At 39.0% G+C, this 15,641-nt stretch overlaps 1 protein-coding gene across 8 annotated transcripts in view; it reads right to left on the bottom strand.

The window, feature by feature from the left end:
• Nucleotides 1–10,064: 10,064 nt before the first annotated feature.
• The window catches only part of rapgef6 (Rap guanine nucleotide exchange factor (GEF) 6), a 116,751-nt gene continuing 111,174 nt past the window's right edge, over nucleotides 10,065–15,641 (bottom strand). For all 8 annotated transcript variants that reach the window (XM_057820203.1, XM_057820198.1, XM_057820199.1 and 5 more), the window contains one exon: nucleotides 10,065–11,715. In XM_057820203.1, the coding sequence (XP_057676186.1) occupies nucleotides 11,693–11,715 (23 nt within the window). In that variant the 3' untranslated portion in view covers nucleotides 10,065–11,692. The remainder of the gene's footprint in view (nucleotides 11,716–15,641) is intronic.

Here is a 15,641-nt window from a genome sequence, read left to right on the forward strand (position 1 = left end):
ACATTATTTATTTAAAAAATTTTACTTGCAGCCTATGCAGATTTTTCGGATAATCATACATTAATCATAATCGAAGTAAAAAATTTTCGATTTTTGTTGAGTTTGGCTGTGCTTGTGGACGAAAGGAGTAGTGTTTTATCTGCAGGAAGGGTCCATTTTTATTTACTTTTGTTATGCTCTAAGAATTTTTTTTCAGTTATATTTAACTTATTCAGACAGACAATTTTGAGTGGTCTTAAGGCAAATGTTTATTTTTTTTTTTTTGCGTTCTTGGATAGTTAAGAGATTATTAACAAGTTTGTATTTTTTGTAGGGCTGTTAAACGATTAAAATTTTTAATCGAGTTAATTACAGCTTAAAAATTAATTAATCGTAATTAATAGCAATTCAAACCATCTATATAATATGCCATATTTTTCTGTAAATTATTGTTGGAATGGAAAGATAAGACACAAGATGGATATATATATTCAACATGCGGTACATAAGGACTGTATTTGTTTATTATAACAATAAATCAACAAGATGGCATTAACATTATTAACATTCTGTTAAAGCGATCCATGGATAGAAAGACTTGTCGTTCTTAAAAAAAAAAAAAAAATGTTAGTACAAGTTATAGAAATTTTATATTAAAACCCCTCTTAATGTTTTCGTTTTAATAAAAATTGTAAAATTTTCAATCAAAAAATAAACTAGTAGCCCGCCATTGTTGATGTCAATAAATACTTACACAATGCTCCTGGGTGCTGAAGTCTATAAAATCAGTCGCACCCAAGCGCCAGCAGAGGGCAGCAAAACTCCGCAAAACACAATTAACAAGTGGGCCTTTCACTCTACTGTCATTTAAATCTGTCTGAGCTGGGCAAGTGCGTTAATTGCGTCAAATATTTTGACGTGATTAATTTTAAAAATTAATTAGCGCCCGTTAACGCGATAATTTTGACAGCCCTAATTTTTTGTGTTTGTGTGTGGGTGTGAATATAATTTATGTTCTTATTTTGCAATTTCAGTTTGCTAATAAAATCTAGACATTTATTCTAGAAGTTTTCAAAATGTATCTTTATTAGTTTATGAAAACAAAGGTTTGAATCGAACGGTGTATCACCTGAACCAATACACCTGAAAGTTAGTATAAGTCAATACAGATTTATGTTGCATTGATCATTTAGCCAATCAATTAATTTAGGTTCATATTTGTGAATAATGTAGCCCTGACCCCCGTTCACCCAATCTGTTTGGTCTTATTAATGTCCCTTCCCCAGCAAAAATTGTACATGCAGGTTATGTTGTTATATCATCCCTACCAATGTTGAAACCAAACCTACGCCCTTGGGCTATTGGTATGTACATTTGCTTTTACATTTTGACAACTGTTGAGTTCTGTTGGAGCTTTGTACTGGTGGCCAAACCTGGTCCTCGAGAGCCGCAGTCCAGTTTGTTTTCCATGTCTCCCTCCTTTAACACACCTGAATAAAATGATCAGCTCATCAGCAAGCTCTGCAGTTGCCTGATAACAATCCTGATAATTTGATTCAGGTGTGTTAGAGTAGGGAGACATGGAAAACAAGCTGGATGCCGGCTCTCGAGGACCAGGTGTTGGCCCCCCTGTACTGGTGTGATCTGTAAAATTCTGGTTGGTGTCGCATCACTGAGCTGCCGATGATTCTAAACTTTTATAGCAGTGTTTGATTTTTGCCTCGGCTACAGTTGCTCGCTAATAGAGTAGTTAGTTTTCAGTGACCTAAGCCGCGCTAAACATTATGGCAAGGGCATAGGTTTGCATAGGGACGGTAGGGACATACCACTACCAACTTTTCAGGATGCTTAAATTGTCCCCACCAACTTATAAGCAACTTTATGTGCATTATATAATTAGTTCCGTTATATAAGAAATGCAGATTGTCTTCCCATATGTTGTAAGGATAGAATAGACCCAACCATTATTAAGTGAATTATTTTCATTATGTTCAGACTTACATTTATCCCTTTTCACTTGGTGAATGTGCCAGTCCATTTTTATCCCTCAAATGCACATTTGATTGGATGATGATTTGAGCCCCGCCCCCGCTGCCACACATACCCACACAGCCCCGACAGATTCATTTCGACAACATGCCGCCTCCTCCGCCCACTGCGAAGAGGAGGGATATTAGAAGTTCAGCAACAGCAAGCAAGTCATGTAAAAAGACATCAATGTTGTGTAGGTGGGGAAACACCACTAATTTTGCTACTGAAAGTCCAACATTGAATTAGCATAACATTAAACTGTGTGAGGTAGCTAACCTGCAAAACCACAGCAGCCAGGCCAGCCTCCACAAGGACCGACAAAGTCAAGTTAGCGGTCCCTCATTTGGATCATTGATTGCATGATGTACATCATTGTGATGCAACGCGGTGGCTTCAGAGTGGAAGTCCCTTTATTTAAAAAAAAAAACAACAAAAAAACGGCGCTATCCAAGACTGGGTTCACTTCAGGGGGACACTGACATGAACATGAACTGACATGAAAAAAAAAATCTGTGAAATGAAATCAGACATCCGAATTTCATAGATGCTGATATATTGTCCCTACCAATGTTGGGACCAAACCTACCCTTGCATTATGGGAAATGTAGTTTTGAACTGCTGCGTTTGGAAACATGCTGGTTGAATTATTTGACAGTTTATTTCGATTATGGTTTACGTGCAATCTAGAACATTGAATGAGGATAAGGGTTAGGGTTTAGCGTTGAGTGGGAATAACAATTTGTCAACAACAATTGTATTGATAGTCATTTCTAAAAATGTTTAGCTGTCACATAGCATACTGCGTGTGTGTATTGACTGGACTACACTTCCATGGGTCTGCTTTATATTTCATAAAATATTAAGCTATTAATTTTTGAACAACTTCTGTTTAACAATGACATTTCTGACTGATTATATAGAGGTAGATTTCTGTCTTTATTATTCAATCAAAAAAAAAAAATCAATTAAAGAAAAAAAGCATAAGTAAAACCTATCCAGACGGAGGAGGCACACTTTTAAGTATATTAAAGTGATAAGGCATCTCTGAGTGAACTTAGGTAAAATTTAGGTATCTCGAGGCCTAGTGGAGTGTCTTCTTTTCTGGAAATCAAAATATGGTCACCCTAAAATACAGTGACTCCCTGCCTCCAGATGACTTTCCATGTTCTAAAATGTACCTTACGTAAAAATGTCAAATTTGCTAAATGCTAAAATGTGGGGGTTGTTTTAGGTTAAAGATCAGCTTTTGAATAGTTGTCCGCTGTAGTGACCATTTTCCTTGAATCGGTTAAATAACTTCCAAAAGTCTATAGCCTAATGTCAAAAAAGGAGTAGGATAGGAAAAATGCCTTCCTCCACAAATTTGAAGGGCCTGTCCGAGCAGTGCTTTCGAAAGGCAGCACTGTTCCCTGGTGGTTGAAAGGGATACTACATGAGAAAACACAATGTCTCAATTCACTTGAGAAAAGAAATATATTGAACTGGTGCAATGTAAATAGCGCATTATTTATAATTATATTTGAGTTATATACCCTACGTACTCAAACCAGTCCGTCTGGCACCAACAGACAAAGTCTTAAATAGCATTATTATGTGAATTAGAATAATATTTTGAAACAATTCGACTATAAACAACAATTTGGCAAAGCGCAGATGACAGGAAATTAGTCTTTTACCATTATAGGGCTCTAGCATCCCCAACAGGAGGATGACGTCGGCAGGGTCATGGTTTCATCTGATTTAGAATTCAACCCATTGAGGGGGAATTATTCAGAACGAGGAAAATGCGACGAAGAGAGCAGCAAAATGTCCTTGTATCAGTCTTTCTACTCCAATATTTTTCCAGGATATTCTTTTTATCCAAGTATTTTCTCCCAATTGCTAAATAAATGGTTTGGACATGACAAATAACAGTATTTGTGCTAAATGGAATATGAAATAATAAAAATGCATTGATTCAGTACGACATGGCAAAATGACTCCATAATGGTCAAAACTGTCGACTTCACCTTTACTGTCACACCTCTGGAACGATATATTTCACCGTAGTTTGTCAGGCTTTTGTCATTTCCCTGCCCAGACTTCGGAGAATGTAAACAAACCAAGAAGCGTGACAGCTATCCGACATGCTAACCCGAACCGAGTGATGTCTCAAAGTCTTATTTTCGCTTTTCGAAGCGAAAAATCACACTAAATGGTAGATAATGGATGGATGGATAGTCGCATTACTTCAAAATAGGTAAAAGTAGTCATCCAAAAAATATACTCAAGTACAAGTATGAAATATTCGGTGAAAAGACTACCTATACCTATTTTTTCCTCAGCACATCATCTGTATGAACTAATTATTACACTGTAGTATAAGCTATTACAGGACCGTATTAAGGCAAAAACTAAAAAAAATAAAATATACAAAAATCATCGATCCGACCAGAAAATTTTACAGAAATGAACAACATCTGTCCAAAGAGAATGAGTGTTCTTTAGAGAAGAAAACATATTTCCTACCATGAAATTCAAACGATCATATCTCCGTTTTTTTTTTTTCGTAAATAAAAACTGGGAGAGGTTGCAATCTGTTCTACTCAGTGAAATACAACCCCTAGCAAAAAGTCCAATGCAGATTCTTGACACCTTGACCAATGCAGATTCTTGACTCTTGACAAGGTGATGATGCTGGAACTTTTGTTTGGTGATGTTCCAGTGAGATTTACAAAGATGACTGCCTGAAGAAGACATCAAAATTCCCTCAGTCTTTGATAATATGGGGTTGCATGTCAGGCAAAGGCACTGGGTAGATAGTTGTGGTTAAATCTTCAATAAATGCACAAGTTTACATTGAAATTTTAGACAGCTTTCTTATCCCTTCAATTGAATATATGTTTGTCATTTTCCAAGATGACAATGCATCATGACGCAGAGCTAAAACTGTTAAAGCATTCCTTGGAGAAAGACTCATCCAGTCAATGTCATGGCCTGCAAATTGCCCAGATCTGACCCGATTGATAACTTGTAGTGGAAGTTGGAACAAAAATGGTCCACAGCAAGGCTACTACTTGCAAGGATGATCTGGCAACTGCAATCAGAGAGTTGGCACCAAATTGATGAAGAATACTCATCAAGTCCATGCTTCAGAGACTGCAAGCTGTCAAAAAAGCTAGAGGTGGTGCTACTAAATACTAGAGATTTGTTTTGATTGTTATTTCTTTGTTTCTCATGATTCCATTTTTTTTTCTCAGAATGGAGTGATTTCATATTCATTTCCCTGCACTTGCTCAATTAAATTAACATTTACTGACCACCACAATGTTTTTTATTAATTTCTTTTAGTGTTCCTGCATGCTGAAGACATTCATTATTTTTTCAAGCTATTTATTTAAGTTTGTTCTACATGATAAAATGTCTGAGTGAGTGCTCGTCCGAGACTGGTGATTCCATACTTTTTGCTAGGGGTTGTACAGTGATCCCTCGGTTTTTTTTGTTGTTTTGTTTTTTTGTTTTTCGTGTTCAGTGTATTTATTCAGATTTAGCATCGGAAAGAGATACATATAAGACATCTCCCCTCCCCCCACCCCAAAGTATACATAAAAAAAAGTAATGTATATTTTAATAAATGTTTTTTTCGGCACTTCAAATGCAATAATTATGATAGGGTTTAAATGTCACTGTCCCACCGAATTATTTTTAAACAAGAATAACGTCGCAAAATGCTTGTCTTTATTAAATGCTTCATTGAGTGAGTCCACTCAAATCCGCTCACGCTGCTAAGAGCACTTACACACACACACACACACACAATGAATTGCCAAAGCACACTGTCGCTAGTGTTTTACAAGCTAAACGACTCGGCTCCTTTAAGGCAGCGCTCCCAAGGTTCTCTGGCAATTTCAAAACTACAATGCCTGTCACTCATCGTTAACTTTAACAAGCAAACTGCAGCTAGCCTAATAAGTAAGAACAGCAGCAGGAAGGAGGGTGAGAGGCTGTGCGTGATTGGATCGGGACATCTCTATAGACCCCAATCACCAACGTCACACAATCACGTGATCGCTGTATTGTGCCACCATATTGTCCGTCATTGTGTGTCCGTATTGTCAATGATCGTAGTTTCTAAAGGTGGATTCACTTGCAAATTATGGAAGCCCCGGTGCTTTCAGACACTGTAAACTCATTGGATGAGTTGCATAAAAGCCGTTATTTGGAAAAGCTTCGGTCGATCCAGTCGCCAGATCCATATTTGACGCCCGAACCGATGTTTCCTCCCGTCTGGTCCCGTCCCATGTGACAGATCTCATCCTGAGACCACAAAATTTCCGATCATACTCCAGTTTATGTCACGATGGTTACACAAAATCGGCACCGGCCCGAATATAAACCGACATTTGGTCAGCTGAGCGTCACCGTTGTCACGATTGTAAAATGAAACTTGATCGACAACGGGCCAAAGTTGTTGTGCCGAAAAATAGCTGCCCCGCGTGAAATGTCCCCCCTGACGGGAACGCTTATTTATAACGCTTTATTGACGTGAAAACATTAAATGTTTTCACGGACGCATTACAGTAATGGATTTACGACTGTAAGATCAGTTTTAAATAATTAAAATACACAAAATATTAGTACTGTATTTTACTAACTACTCGCAGACTGGGCCACATAACCATCTTTGAACAGAAATGTATTAGTCTACAGGTTTTCACGACCATATCCCAATGACAATCACACAGGTATGACATTAATTAGTTCAAGCAGAGTAAAATAATACATATTCACGGTACAAGAAAGTCGTTTCCGTGTGGGCGCTCCCGTCAGGGGGGACTTTTCGGCACAACACCTGTTGTTGCGCTCACCTTCTTGCTGCGAGACCGTGGCGACGAGCTATGTAGTCTCCGTCTGATGATGTCTGCGATCGTGTTGGCATCATATTGATGTTTTCGCCGCTGTCTAACGGCTGTCGACACAAACGCATCATTGACCGAGATAAACAAACCGTGCTGCTTTAGAGATTTGCCCCTTTAACAATGGCCACACAGCAACTACTAAAATTACAATTTATCTTCTCTATAACTGCAACCAACCGCCACACATGCCTTCACCATTTTCATTAATCAATGTTAACGATTGTCAGGAAGGTTTTTGGGTTCGTTTACAAGGCGGTGATTCCTTAGACAAGCAGAAAAACACGCAGCAATAGGAGGAATGTACGTAGCGGTAATATGTAAACACGACGAGCTGATGGACAATATGGCGGCACCAGTCAGGGGGGCGGAGTTGTGACGTCACGTGATTGGGGTCTATAAAGTACTGTATTTTTTAATTGAAAAAAACTTTCGCAATGTACTGAGGGCGCAAACTTTGAAGTGTGAAGTAGCGAGGGATCATTTACCATTCATTTTTTACGGTACTTTAAAGATGCCATGTGATTGAACAGGCTGGAGTGATTACAGGACTTCAACTGCAAACTTGTGTGATGTGACTGTATTGTTACGTCTGATTGGTACAATGGAGTCATGTGGTTATTGTTGGGACGTCTCATTGAGTCACAGTGGGCATCCCTGGCAAAAATAATGTTTAAAATGAAGGATAAATAAGAAAAATGTAACGACTAGTGTAACCCCAAAGTTGTGGAGTAAGAGTAGCATTTCTATTAGGACTGAACGATATTGGAAAAATCTGACATTGCGATTTTTGGGAGTATTGCGATATATTGCAATATTAAAAATAGAAGAATTTCCACTAGACTTGAAAAGCTCTGTTTGGGAAGACTTTGGTTGACTCACTGTGAACGCATTTTATTCATTAGAGATGTCCCGATCCAATCACATAATCGGAAATCATACCAATTGCTGCATTTTTCAGAGGATTGGAATCGGGTGAAAAGGATTTGGTTTTTAATTTAAAAAAAAAATAGATGTGTTTTTCTGCTTCATGATCATACAGCCTCTCACACTCGATCCTGAAAAGCAGTGCGACCAAACTGTTTTTCTTGGTCACCAGTGCAGCTGGCGTTTGATACTTAAAGTTAACGATGATTGACAGGTTTATTTATTTATTTCCCTTCAGGCATGACAAATCCAAACATACAGCATTTATATGTGTTATGGTTAGGTTTGTAGCTTTGATCTGGCCATAGACGCCCGGTAGCTCTACGATCAAAGGCACAAAAGTGTTAATCATTGTTAAGCTTGGTACACAGTATGAAGTGTGCTGTGGCAACTTATTCATTGTGTAAGTTTGAGGCTGTTCACGGCAGCGTGAGCATTAAAGCACAAAAAACAACTTTTTTTCCTGTATCAGATTGAGACTCTGTATCGGCAGATTCTCAAAATCAGGTGACCTGGACTCGGGTGCAAAAATATGCAATCGGGACATCCCTCATATTCATATTATACTGTTTAATAGAGGCTAAGGGGGGTTATCTGTGAATGATGAAGATTGTGTATATAAAAGGGGTCAAGGAAGCCATGTCTCTGCACAAATGCAGCTTTTACGAAGAAAAAAAAAAAAAATCGCACGTTGTGCGATGGGACTATTGTGCATGGGCACATTGCGATGGCGATGTTCAATCGATGTATTATGCAGGCCTAATTTCTACTCAAGTAATTCTAAAAAGTATGGCATGGTAAAACTACTCTAAGAAGTAATATTTTTTTGCAAAAAGTTACTCAGGTAAATGTAAGGGAGTAGATGTAACGCATTACTACCTACATTTGCCACTGCCCTCTCTAGCTCCTGTTTAAATCAATATGAACACAAGTCAGCACCCATTTCATAAACATGGCTGAGGATGAATGTACAGGACCAGCTCAAATTACATTTTCTACACAAAATATTACAGTATTGTAATTATTATTAATCCCACTTTATTTCATGGGGTTCAATTAAAATTTTGTCACAACACCCAGTGAGTTCACAAACAATAATAAATGCAAGCTTCCATTTCAATGTAAATATCTTTCACCCTGGCAACTACACACTCATTCATTCCTCCAGGTAGAGTTGGGACGGGGCCATACACACCTGGCCCGGCTCCCCCCTGATTTTAATGCATCACACACCAACGTTGAGGGGTGGATGCGACCTGTTTTTGGGGGTGCTCACGGTTACCTCCTCACGACAGGCCCAGCCATTCCCGCACCTTTTTTAACGCACCACACACATCATACTCCACGAGGGAGCAAGGCAAAGGGCGGTGGGACGGGCGGCTGGGTGGAAATTCCATGCAGCGGTCCCACTGCCCCAAGCCGAGGGGTTGGTGGTGCGTCCCCTCTTCCCATCCCTGAAGGCCGGTTGATAAGGTGGCCCGGGGGACCACCCTGGATCCTGGGGTTTGACGATGGCTCCTTTGCTGGGCTGCGCTGCGCTGGCCCCTCGACCATATTCCCTCCCTCCCCAGGCTGGGTGGGGGCCGCGGCCCTGGGTTGGCGCTCGCGCTGCGTCTCAGCTCGTTTGTGTGGCTGTTGCGTGTTTGGTGGGGCTCGCGCGCAGCTGGATGTGATTGGGCGCTTGGGTGGGGGATCCTGGTGCCGGGCTTGGCGATAGGGTGGCGTAGGGTCGGTTGCCAACGGGCTTTCACTCACAAGGGATCCACACGATAACTGGTTTCTAGACCATCACAGAGCTGATTTGTGTACACTCTACCCCTCCCAATCACTTAGCTTATTGACTCCACCACCCACTTCCCCTTCTTTCCCTGGTAAACAGGCCCCCCACATGGTCTCAACTGGAAATACATCTAGCTGACGATAGCACCAACGTATTCATAGTTAGTGTAGCTGTTCAATGTATTTGTTGTTGTTGTGTTTCTTTTCTTGTGTTTTTTTTCTTTTGTTCCCCCATAACCCCTTCTTGTTCGCTGCTTTGTCATAATAAACGAGGTATGTTGAATGATCACAATGGGAGTATGTCATACTCTCAATGTGACACATTAAAACCCGTTCAGATCATCCGGACACTTAGACTTCCAGTCTCCGTGTCAAACAGCTGAACAGGACAGGTTTAAAATAAATAAATAAATGGATAAATAAATACCCAGTGAATTCACAAACAACAATGAATCCAAGCTTCCATTTCAGATTTTTATTCATTGTCCAAATTCTTATCAGTAGACTTTAAAGGAAATGTCCTTTTCTTTTTGTTCTTTGTTTTAAATCCATATTACACATCCTCTTAAACAAAAATAGAACAATTATGTACAATCCACCTGTAAAAAATATACATATACAAAGCATACGAGGCCAAAATGGAGTCGTCTTTGTAAAAGACATAAAAAAAAAAGAAAAAAAAAACAACAACAGGACGAGTGCCACTTCTACATACACCGTACGGGACGTTATTTGTGCAGCCACCACTCACTTTTACAGCTTGTTGGGCATCGTCGTCATCATCGCTTTTCATTCACATCGCTTATTGCGTCCTAAAAGGGGAGTGTGGGGGTGATGGAGGGCTTGTTTGGGGGAAGAACTAAATGGCGGTTTAAAACTTATGAACTTTATATAAAACCACTTCACACCTGAGGAGGGTTAATACTGACACGCGGTTTACAACGTGATGAAAGAAGTTGTGCAAAAACAGAACAAAGTGTCAAAATGGCAGTTCAGTCCAACCTAGATCCAGTTGACCTAAAATTCAAGGGAGATTCGTGAGGAGTGTAGGTGACATAAAAACACCCATTGAGGCGACTAGAAACATGATGGTGTTGGAGTGCTAAAAAAATGGGACAACAGACCCAAAATGGGGCCTGAGACCCAGCGAATTAGGCAAGGTGGGGGTCTTATATGAGATAAATACAGAAAGTAAAATATCCTCACCACACGCACACTCACACGCACACACAGCAGGGTCTACATGACTACAAGAAGCGCAGGCAAGGAGCTAACAAAGAAAATAAAACTTTTTTTGAGTAACAAAATATTCCAGTCTCATTTATACATCCTTATTAATTTATGGCAAAACCAACATCAAAAATAACATTTTTATACGCTTCCATTCATGTATTTATACAAATGCAAACATTTTAGCATTTCAAGTCTTCCTAAAGTTGCGAAAGGAGCGGATATCAGAAAGACCAATCCTTTCTGTACGAGAGAACACTGGAGTGTAGATGCACTTCCTGTTTGGCTGCCATGTAAATTTGAGGGGGAGCGGCTCGGGCTCTCGTCAAATCAACACCGTAAACGCCCTTCCCTGTTTAAATTGTTTTGCCTTTCCAAAAATGTAAAATCATTTTCAGAGGAGTTACCCAAAAAAGGTCCAGGAGGTAGCGCGCTGCTCAACTAGCTAGCTTCAGGAGGCGGCCATTTTTGTTTCCTCCAAGAACAGTAAGTGCTCCACAAGTCAGCCTGAGGAAAACGTGGTGCAAAGTTCAAATGTCTCTTAAAAAAGTCAAAAGCTTTAAAAGTGGCAAAACCTTGTTTTGTTTCCACCTTTCCCGGTCTGAAGTTAAGGTTCTTATATTCCCACGAAGCAGGCACCAATTTTGGGGGCGCTGTGTGAGCCTTCTGTCGGCCATCTTGTCTCGAAGAAACGTGGTGCAAAATTAAAATTGAGTTTAAAAAAAAAGTTGTTGTTTTTTTCCAGGTCAGGAGTATTTAAAAAGTGTCTTTTTTTCAAGTGAAGCAGGCACGAGTTCCCGGGAGTGGCCAAAACTGTCGGGCCGCAGTCCATAATGCGAAGATCCACACGTCTACACGGCGGATACTTGTTCATCTGCAAGAGAGCCACAACAATAAATCGCAGATCGGATTACGTGAACGGAAATCGGGCAGATCCTACATATGCAAAAATTTGGTATCGCAACAGCTTTAGGATATTTCTTATATTTTCTTTTTAAAGGGATCCACAGATAGAAAGACTTGTAGTCCTTAAAAGATAAATGTTATTTTTAGAGCTAAAACAAATACTCGAGCAACTCGGGTAACTCGAGTTTAAAAACTGATCAGAGTAATTTTATTCGCCTCGAGGAATCCTTTAATTTTGCCAGCTCTAAGCATCATGTTTTGCCCGGACTACTTTTAATGCGGGACGTGCTCGACATCCGCTACAAACTATTCCAACGTTGCTAAAAACTACGCCCGCATGATGCTACGGTGGTAGCATGTAGTGTCTGATGCTATGGTGGTAGCAGGTAGCGTCTGATGCCTATCATAGATATCACATTTATATAGAACTAGATGCGAAATGACAGACTTGGCGGCATTAGTAAACAGACGCCATCTTATTATTATCACTACTGTCGATGCATGGCTAACGTGTCTGACATACAGGCTTTATTTAATCTGTAAAAACTAGGACTGTCAAATTTATCGCGTTAACAGGCAGTAATTAATTTTTTTTACTTAATCACGTTAAAATACTTAACGAATGCGGGGGATGACCCACTCATGCATTGCCGCAAACAGACTACAATGGCGCCGTTTTATGTATATTGAAAGCTAAGAGGCAGAGACAAGCGAGAGGAGTGGACTCAGGCATTCATTGGGGCCGCGCTAGTTATTGGCATAAGCTTTGGAATCTCTTCCACAACAATTCTAACTATTGTGGCGAGCGACGTGGGGTAGAATGACAGGAGAGAATCTTTTTCTTAACAACCTGTATTGAACACAATGCAGAGAAGATATACCATTTGCAGCCACAACTGACAGTCAGTGTTGCCCAACTTCCCATCATGCATTTGGGCGGAACAGTTAAGTCGCTACAGTATCATTTACTGAAAGCACAACAAAAATAATATTCCTATCTCTCAAAAAAAATAATGTTCACAAAAAGAAAAGCGCTCAATGCAAAGAGAACCGGCATTCCCAATCAAAATAGCTATGCAAAATAATACTCAGACTTTGGTCAAACTCTATTCAAACATTTCGTTTAACTCAACAAATACACTAGATGGCAATATTTAGTCACAACATACAAACTATCAGAAGTCTTGTACGTTGTGAAGTCAACACTCACATGAACGTGTACAATGAACCCGGAAACTACGGCATCAGTCGAAGGGCAAAACGCACTAGAAAAACTTGGCTAGGTCTCTAATTAATTTAAAACTCACCCTTGACACCTTGTTGTGTATTTCAATCACTACATTCCACAATGGAGAGCTATTACTTTATTTTTTGATTGAAAATTTTACAAATTTTATTAAAACGAAAACATACAGAAGGGTTTTAATATATAATTACTATAACTTGTGCTCACATTTATCTTTAAAGAATTACAAGTCTTTCTATCCGTGGATCCCTTTCGAAGAAAGAATGTTAATAATGTTAATGCCATCTTGTTGATTTATTGTTATAATAAACAAATACAGTACTTATGTACAGTATGTTGAATGTATATATCCGTCTTGTCTTATCTTTCCATTCCAACAATAATTTACAGAAAAATATGGCATATTTTAGAGATGGTTTGAATTGCGATTAATTAATTTCTAAGCTGTGATTAACTCGATTAGAAATTTTAATCGTTTGACAGCCCTAATAAAAACACAGTGCTGTAGAGTGATGAGGGTGTAAAATAAAAAAATAATAAAGCTAACTCTCATTTTTTGCTCAGTAGTCATTGTTGGATAAAACACCAAGTAGCACTGGTCCCCAATGTGCTCCAATACAGCTGGTATCAAACATATATTTTGAACACTGCAAAAACTCAAAATCCTCTCAGGACTTACAGTTTAGACTAACCTAAAATTTAATTAGAATTTAAAAATAGCTGACACAAATGGAAATTCAATTGAAACACGTGGATAAAGGACTTAACTTTTAAGTGATGTGTGTTATCAAGTGTAATGACAGTTTTAGGTAAGATGTAAGATTTTTTTTTTTTTTTTTTTTTAAATAAGATCTGAAAGTTTTTGGTGTGAAAGCAGTGAATTAGTTTTTTTTTTTTTTTTTTTTTCTAGTTACATCTGAGATGCAATTGTTGGCTGTTTTCAACAATGTACATCGAAAATGAAGACATTGATTGAGGAAAATGGTTCAATATTAGATAGATAATTGCTCTTTACCTGAAAAAAAAAATGTTTTATCCGATTACTCAATTAATCAATAGAATTTTCAGTAGAATACTCGATGACTAAAACATTTGATAGCTGCAGCCCTAGTTATTTTGAATTAAAATAATTTAATACTAAAACCCCTCTTGATGTTTTCATTTTGATACAATTTGCAAAATTAGTTTAACTAGTAGGTTGCCACTGTTGTTGATTTCACATGGCGGTGACGTCACTTGGTTGTGCAAACGGGCTTCCAGAATATGACTGTAGCGACATAAGCATCATCTGTTCAACCCTTTCAATTTGAACCCGAGAGGAACATTAATGAGCATGAGAGCAATGTCGATATTTCATAAAACGAGCAGCAAAAGCAGAATGACCAGGGAAGTAAGGGTGTGCCCAAAAAATCGATTATTGGATTCATCTAGATTCGACACGCGAAGGTTCGATTACGATTCATAAATGTTCAAAAACGATGATTTTCTCTGTTAACTTGATGACAGCCCGCTGCTAGCGCAACAAAATTCAAGACACGTCTGCCGCACCGACACCAAAAGGGATGTCCAAGGTCAAGATTGCTGCAGCGGACGTTACTGAGCGAGAAATTTGCTCCTGTTCAAAACACTCAAAAATACATTTGTGTATGAGAAAAGCAAACACCGGGTCGCACTTTGGGTCCTCTATTTTTTAGAGCGAGAGGGAAGAGAGATAGTTTGTTGCTCTTTGCCTTTCAGTTGTTCGGCAGTACGTTCAAGTCGTGTTGATTGGAAAATGTCCCTAGTGTAATGCTAAGTCCCGTGTGCGTCTGTAAGATGCGAGTACACGAACCCCTTTTGTACTATTTAGCCTTCATTGTTGTTGTTTTTGAGAGGTTACTAGTTAGCGAAGAGCGCTATGCTAATTAGCGAATTCTCTAACGTGTCGATTTGTGTGTTGGTGGTGTACAAAAGTTACCCTAGATGCACAACGTGTAAAACCAGGATTAAGTACAGTGGTAACACTAAAAACATGCTAAATAGTACAGAAATCTGTGAAAACAAAGAATATTGGTTAAATATAGTCTTAATTCATTCAACCAGTGTAAATGTTATTGTATCGTTGAGAGAAATAAGTACTTTAGTAGTTTTTGCACCTTCTTGTGAAAAAGAGCAGCTTAAGGTCAGCTGTGTTGTATAGGCATGTTGAGAAATAAGTACTGCCTTTGAAATGGTTAATGTTTTTGCACTTTCTTGCAAAAAAAAAAAAAAAAAAAAAAACAGCCTAAGGGCAACTTTTTGTTGTGTGGGCATGTTTCCATCGTTCCTGTTAAATCATTAAGACATTTTAAAAAAAATAATGGACATAAATTTGTTGGGCTACTTTATTAATAATGTATGATGCATCGGTAATCGTGATAATCGTCAATACTGTGATCATCATTCAATCATCGAATCGTTGCACCCTGAATCGTAATCGAATCGAATCGTGGGGTGCCTACGATGGCACACCCCTACAGAAAAGACAGGATGAGACGAGAGTCTGACAAAAACGGTGTTCTGCCAAAATGTGCTGCACAGTGGAAGCGTCCTGCAAGAGGCGAATTTGACCCCCAAAGTACCACCGTACGCTTTCAGCTTGTTCTGTTTAGATGCATACCGACAAAACA

The sequence above is a fragment of the Corythoichthys intestinalis genome, chromosome 18 (genome assembly GCF_030265065.1).
Source record: "Corythoichthys intestinalis isolate RoL2023-P3 chromosome 18, ASM3026506v1, whole genome shotgun sequence".
Lineage (NCBI taxonomy): Eukaryota > Metazoa > Chordata > Actinopteri > Syngnathiformes > Syngnathidae > Corythoichthys > Corythoichthys intestinalis.